The sequence below is a fragment of the Quercus robur genome, chromosome 5 (assembly GCF_932294415.1).
Source record: "Quercus robur chromosome 5, dhQueRobu3.1, whole genome shotgun sequence".
Taxonomy (NCBI): Eukaryota; Viridiplantae; Streptophyta; class Magnoliopsida; order Fagales; family Fagaceae; genus Quercus; species Quercus robur.
This window is the reverse complement of record NC_065538.1, coordinates 44,368,443-44,375,708: the sequence shown is the minus strand read 5'-3', so window position 1 is coordinate 44,375,708 and position 7,266 is coordinate 44,368,443. Positions and strand designations below refer to the sequence as shown.

At 32.4% G+C, this 7,266-nt stretch overlaps 1 protein-coding gene across 1 annotated transcript; it reads left to right on the top strand.

Moving 5' to 3' along the window:
- The first annotated feature begins 1,560 nt into the window (after positions 1–1,560).
- Positions 1,561–6,832, top strand: LOC126726044 (MLO-like protein 12). The gene is made up of 14 exons (XM_050431154.1): positions 1,561–1,763; positions 1,876–1,933; positions 2,039–2,190; positions 2,715–2,831; positions 3,173–3,233; positions 4,097–4,185; positions 4,287–4,361; positions 4,452–4,540; positions 4,672–4,721; positions 4,805–4,845; positions 4,941–5,105; positions 5,317–5,352; positions 5,439–5,567; positions 6,233–6,832. Exons 1-14 carry the CDS (start codon positions 1,629–1,631, stop codon positions 6,602–6,604), a joined length of 1,569 nt encoding a protein of 522 aa, XP_050287111.1. The 5' UTR covers positions 1,561–1,628; the 3' UTR covers positions 6,605–6,832.
- The last annotated feature ends 434 nt before the right edge of the window (positions 6,833–7,266 follow it).

Here is a 7,266-nt window from a genome sequence, read left to right as displayed (position 1 = left end):
TTTTCTTCTACGTGTAAGAGCAGTGATGTATAAAGGGATGGAAGTCGTTTTCGTAACCAATAATATAAAAAAAAAAAAAAAACTATTTCTAATCAATTCTAAATTTCAAGTAATTCACTATAATGATTCACTTATATTGTACTCATTGGTTTGGAAGGCCAGGATGGAATAGTTTTTCATTTTAACAGAGCGTACGCCTTTTTCTCTTTTGCTGGTAAGTGGGAACAAGTCCCTTACAACCAAGATATATGGGTTAAAACTTGGATCTTTTAATCTTTTAATAATCTATATTATTATGGAATATGTTAATGGGTGTGCAAATATATTTGTTAAAGAAGAGTTAGAGACTCTTACTGATGTTGCGAAAGTTTGAATAAAGCACACATAATATTTTTTTTTGATGAAACAGAAACTAAATTATTAGTTTTTAATAGTAAATCTCGAATTTACGAGGGGTTATTTGAAACCACAAGGTGATACGCTTGAAATCTACCAGTAAACAATTTGAGAAAAACTCCAAATTTTATTAATAATAATCTGCTTTGCTTTTGGAAGCTACAAAACATATAAATACCGACGAAGTAAAACCCTAAGACGATTAGGAAACGTTTGAAATCCTTATTCGTACTAATTATAAGATTAGGTGGCAAAATACCAAATTTTACCAAAAATGGTAAAATTGAATTGAATGCAAAATCATAAACTATTGAGTCTAAGGGGTTGTCTCAAAATAAGCGGGACCTTATTTCAACTTTTGAACAAAAAAGTTATTAAAGAAACAAAAATTACTAAAAATGGCAAAATCACTGTTTTCTGGGGCTAAATGAAGGAATTAGCCAAAATTAGGGCGCACCTTATCTCAAAGCAATGACTATTGATCAGAAAACCATTTCTCTTCAGCCTGCTAAATTTCATGCAATTTCGACTCCGTCATCCAAATGATTTCTATTAGATGCTCTTGAGAGTCCAGGAAGGCAATGACGGTCTGTTTTACATCATTTAATATATTGGAAAGTAACCAAAATAAGTAAACTCTATATAAAAATTGAATGTTGTTAGAAGTCTTGTAACTTAATTAGCAACTATGCATGTACAAAGTGCTTGAGAGTATATAGGGACAAATATTGTGCAACTCTTGTAGTTAATTTTAACTTCGGATTCACCTTATTTTTGTTTTTTAATTTTGTTGAGAAGAGCTTACGTCTAGTGTTTAATTACACTGAATATATTAAGATATGAACACGTGTCCATATTCAATGGAACTGGACATTGAACACATAATGTGTGTATTTTTGTTTTTTCATTTTTGACTGAAATAGTAGAAGTGCGTTTTTGTTTTAACGTCTTGTATATTGTGCAATTGTTTGGTTTGGATCCCGAGTCGAACTATTTTTAGTAAGTGAATTGAAAGTACTGTTAGTATTTCACACGTCATTGATTCCGTGTACATTGAAGATGAGTCACGGGATATCCAATGAGGAAAGCTTTCATGTTTTGACAAACATGACTTTGGAAAACAAGGAGCCAGGTATAATAACATCCCACCACTCGTTCCAATTAAATGACTTTTTATTATTATTGAGAGAGAACCATTCTATAAACAGAAGAGACAGAGAGAGCAGAAAGTAATGGCTGAGGAAGAGGCGACAACAACTTTGGAAACAACACTTGAATCAACACCAACATGGGCTGTTGCTACTGTGTGCTTCATCTTGATACTAGTCTCCATTCTTCTTGAGCATTTGCTCAATCTTTTGGGCAAGGTCTAAACTATAAACATGTTTAAAATGTTGCAATTTCACATGCAAGTCTAACCATTCTTATTTCTTCAATTTGTGTTAACTTTATAATTACTCCTATTCTTAATTTCTCCAGTACTTCAACCGGAAAAGGAGGAAGTCCCTTATTCAGGCTCTTGATAAAATCAAGTCAGGTGAGAATTGAGAAACCAACACATAAAGCTCAAAAATATGTATAACTGCTTTCTTTGTATAGTTGCTAAATATGTTTGCTCCTATGTATTTCTGTGTCTTCTTAGAATTGATGCTGTTGGGATTTGTATCATTACTTCTGACTGTGAGCCAAAGGCCAATAGCAAAGATCTGTATTTCAAAGAGTGTCGGTGAAACTTTTCTTCCATGCACGGAGACTTCAAGTGATGCTGAGGAGGAAGCCATATGTGCAGAGCAGGTAATGAAGCAATAAATGCCAAGCCCCGTGAATCATAGGGCAATTAACGTGTACGTTAAAACTTAAAAGAGCAAATGGGATTGATGTATATGGTGATATGCATATGCTAGTATGCTAAAACTTAAAGGAGCAAATGAGATTGATAGACAGCCACACATATGTATTACTTTTTAAGAATCACAATTTTCAAGATCGTACCTTTACATATATGCAAATGGGTTTTATTGGTTTATATTTTACTAGCAATATTGTAAGCTTACATGGTTGACACAAAACTTACCTATTGTACACTTTTTATAAATGTGTACAATATTATACATATTTTGTATGTTTACAGTGTAAGTTTATATTGTTAGTATAAATGTAAATTAAGAATTTTTCTAAGCAAAATATACAAAATTAATAAACCGATGAAAATAAGTTAATCTAAACACATGCATTTTGGATTTCATGTTTGTTTAACTACATCGATAAAATTTGAATTGAATTGGAACTTATGCATTATTGGGTTGATTCTTGAACAGGGAATGGTTTCCATTTTGTCTAGGCAAGGTGTGGAGGAACTACAATACCTAATCTTTGTGCTGGCCTTCTTCCATGTATTATCCTGTGTCCTTACTTTCAGTCTTGGAATGGCCAAGGTGACTTTTCTTTGCTTTCTCTCTCCTAGTCTTTTAGTATGTTTTTTCACCTGTTGAACTTTCCCTTTCATTTCCTTCTAGGGTTAGGGGTTGTTAATTTGGTTGTATAGTTTTGACCTTTTACAAGTGTACAAAAATAAACCAGTTCAAAATAGGCTCAAAAGTGAGGAAAATTGTGAAGGAAATTGAGCAAGTGTGAACCCGTGATAATTGAGCAAAAGTGTGAACTTTAACGAACTTTTCCTGTTCTTGAGAATAAAGATATTTTTATTAATGGAAAAGCTAGACTGGTGTTTGATATATTTGGCTTTTGTTGTATTTTTATTTTTTTCTCTTTCCAGATGAAGAGATGGGAGTCTTGGGAGGCAGAAACTAGAACATTGGAGTATCAATTTTTGAATGGTAAGCTTTTGAGGGCTAGAAAGTAGAAACTGGTCTGTTCCAGAAGTCTTTGTGTGGACCCACTCTTTTGTGTTCCTATGAAATATTGACAAAATACGACAAAAATTAAGTCGATTTGTATATGCATGAGTTTGATTTGAGTGGCATTCCTAGTTGTCAATTTCATTTGCCTTATAATTATTATTGGTAGGCTCATTGCCACAAGTCTTACAGCAATTTAACTTTAGTAAGCAAAATCATGCCTAAGATATTTTTATTTTATTATATTTTTGTGGGGGAGATTAATAGCATGGTAGTTTTTTCAAAATGAAGCCTTAGATATTATATTAAACACTAACTTATTAATTAATTTTGAAAGTTAGAATACTTGAACTTACCGTCAATATCATTTCATTTACTTTGAACTTGGCTTAAGTTCGGTGATTTTGTGTACTGAATTCGTCAAAATTATGATACATGACTAAAAATGAACATGTGTTATAATTTTGATAGGTCCAATGCATAGGAGCACTGACCCCAATTTTTGCTCATCTATTTTCATTTTAAAAGAACAAAATTAGGTTCAAGTTAATTTAGTTGTGAAATTTTTTGCTATCAAATAAGGGTAAAAAAAAAAAAAAAGGACTCGTAGTTGATTTTTAGCTACCGAAAAAATAAAAAGGATAATTAGTATTTAGTTTGATAATGAAGAGTAATTATTATAAATTAAATATCATAGTTTAAATTCTATAAAATTTTGAGACTTGCGAATTACACATGCATTCCACTGTTTTTTCTTTTTAAATTTTAAATTCTTTTTTAACTATTCTTTTGTTTGGTGTTTTTAATTTTTGTTCTCACTTTTATTTTGATAACAAATCTAGATCCACGAAGGTTTCAGCTCAGCCATCAAACATCATTTGGAAAGCGGCATCTGAAGTTTTGGAGTGACCACCGATTTCTTCAATGGCCGGTTAGTTGATGGAAAAACATGACCAATTTCAGACATCTCGACTCTTTATCAACATATAATAAGGTTGAATGTTATCTTAATTAATGTTCCATCTTTTGCAGGCCTCTTTTTTTAGACAATTCTTTCATTCTGTTAACAAAGTCGACTATTTCACTCTTAGACATGGATTCATTATGGTATTGCAACCAACCCAAGATAATTACTCCAAGGAAAATTTTCTTGATTCATGGTGAAAATTCTTATTATTTTCTTGCCTACCATTCTAGGCCCATTTTACAGAAGGAACTAACTTTGATTTTCAAAAGTATATAAGAAGAGCATTGGAAAAAGATTTTGGGGTGGTCGTGGGAATAAGGTATGTATACACACAATTGTACTTATTAATTTATAGTATACCTTGATCTATATATATGTTTATCTCTTTGACATTCAATTTATAATTCAGTGAATAATATTATTAATTTCTCTGGCATCTTATGTTTGCAGTTGGTGGATTTGGATATTTTCTGTATTTTTCCTATTCTTCAATGCACATGGTAAAACTCAATCCATTTTAATTTCATTAAGTAGTACAAGAATGCTGTGGCTGACTAAAAAAGTTTCTTCAATTTCTCTGCAGTATTTCACAATTATCTGTGGCTTCCCTTCTTTCCATTAGTGGTGAGCAAGTAAAGTTGTACTACAAGAATGCTTTATCTATGGAAACTTCGCAATCAGATAATAAAGTAATTGCAATTGCCTTTTGTGTTTTGTAGATGCTGTTGGTTGTCGGAACAAAGTTACAGGGAATCATAACAAAGATGTGCTTAGAAAGCCCTCATGTTGTTAGAGGGCCTTTGCTTGTGAAGCCCAATGACAACCTTTTCTGGTTTGGCAAGCCCAAATTGCTTCTCCACCTTATCCACTTCATATTGTATCAGGCAATTCCTTAATCCTCTTCTTCTTCTTCTATTATATATATATATATATATATGTACTTTTTTAATTTTTGTGTGCTATATTGATTTATTGAGTGATATAAAAAAAGTGATTCATCTTTCTATGAAGTAATGGAATTATTTCAAAAAATGTAATAAAATTGTACATAAATTCATTTTCATTTAATTAGAGAAACTTTCGTGGACTTTGCAGAATTCCTTTCAAATAGCATTCTTCATGTGGACTTGGGTAAGCATTTGTTTGAAATGAATTAATGATCTGCTATTGTATTTCAAAATGCGAAATTTCTGTTCTAACTTTGCTTCAAATTTCAGTACAAATTTGGTTTTAGGTCATGCTTCCACAAACAAAATGAGGATATCATCATAAGGCTTGCCATGGGTTTAGTTGTGCAAATCCTTTGTGGCTATGTGACACTTCCTCTCTATGCTTTGGTCACACAGGTATTTAAAACTAGATAATGGAATCTTGTGACTAATAAATTCAATTATGCACATACCTACATTACAAACTCAAGTTTTTACTAGATTACAATTTACACCCTTAAACTTTGGTGTCCTTTTGATTTTACCTTCTACAATTTACACTCCTAACGTTACATATTGCTTGGATTTAAATCCTTTTGTCCATATCCATTGCTGAGGTGGCCATTAAATGTCACCATAGTTCAAACAGGCTTAGTTCTTTTTTGGGATAGTTAGATATAATTTTGTTATTAACCCTGCAAGCTACAACTCAAACTCCCACGCATGTGAGAGGTACAATTCCTCCTACAAGTGCGGTGGTAAAAAAGAGATGTAGTTGTAAATAAACTAAAAACACTTCTATCCACGTTACAAAAAAAAAAAAAAAAAAAATTTAAATCCAAATGATATGTAAAGTTAGGGGTGTTGATAAATTTTTTTGAAACTTTAAGAGGTAAAATCAAAATTACCTTAAATTTTAAAGGTGTAAATTGCAATATACTTTTTATTATTTATTTAAAATTTTAATCTATCCCTTTTATTTGTAAATGTCACAATATTCTTTACAATAATATATCAAATGATGCTTCTCAAAAAAAAAAAAAAAATCAAATGATGACATATAAAGGTGCAATATGCAACAGATGGGCACGTCAATGGGGAAGGCTGTTTTCACAGAGAGTGTGGCTGAGGGTCTGAAAAAATGGCGAGCAAAGGCCAAGAAAAAGCTTGCTATGGAGAACACCAATCACTTATCATATGCCACTACTAGTTTAGATACTTCGCTTGAAACTTCGCTGGACCATTCACCTTCTTTCACTCTTGCTGCTGCATCATTCTCACTAGAACGTGATGGCCCAAACCCAATATCAGACTCAGAAATTGTGGCACTTGAAATTGAGGATGAGGAGCAAGTAAATGGAAAGGGGAAGCAAAAGGTGAGCTCCTTTAATGGTTTTGATTTGAGCAACACCAGCACCAAGTCAAAATATAAAGAGAGAGAGAGTAGTTCATAGTTCATGGTTTGTATATATATATATAGTCTGTACAGTTATTCTTCACATAGTACGGGCATTAATATAGAGGAACTTAGCTTAGGTAGCTTGGTCTAATCATGATGTATGGAAAAATCGGATATGTTTCTTAATGTCCGTATATATATATATATACATTGAAATTTTTGGTTACTATTTGTACTTTCCTGAATTTTTTATGAATGGTCTTCAGCACAGTCTTATTGCTTATTTTTTTGGTTATACATTTGAAAAGATTCACACTTTTTATGACCTTATTAAGGTGTGCCTTTTGGACCCCCTCAATTTTGACTTCTTCGTGTGTGTTCAAACTTCTAGAGAAAGATCTTGTTTCAAGGGGAAAAAAGGGTGTGATAATTCCGGCTCATGCGTGGTGGTGCTTGCTACTAGAGCAAGGCACACAAGTTCCACGACCTAAGAACCTTGACAACGAGAAACCAAAGAGCATGTCCAATCGTGGAGAGGAAGAGATATACCTTTATTTGTATTAGTTACACACATATGCATTAGTTGTACTGTACATATGCGTTGTTACTTAATTGCATTAGTTACATAAATGGGATTACACCCCTTTAGTAGCCCATTCCCATATAGTGTTGTGTTATATGGGAGTAAATGTAAATCTCATTAAAGCTGGCCAGATC

Bases quoted from the DNA above. Each gene is read 5' to 3' on its own strand.
- LOC126726044 (XM_050431154.1), top strand. From the start codon at position 1,629: ATGGCTGAGGAAGAGGCGACAACAACTTTGGAAACAACACTTGAATCA. The intron at 4,186-4,286 runs GTTAGTTGATGG...CATCTTTTGCAG, and splicing joins ACCGATTTCTTCAATGGCCG to GCCTCTTTTTTTAGACAATT. The intron at 4,722-4,804 runs GTAAAACTCAAT...ATTTCTCTGCAG, and splicing joins CCTATTCTTCAATGCACATG to TATTTCACAATTATCTGTGG.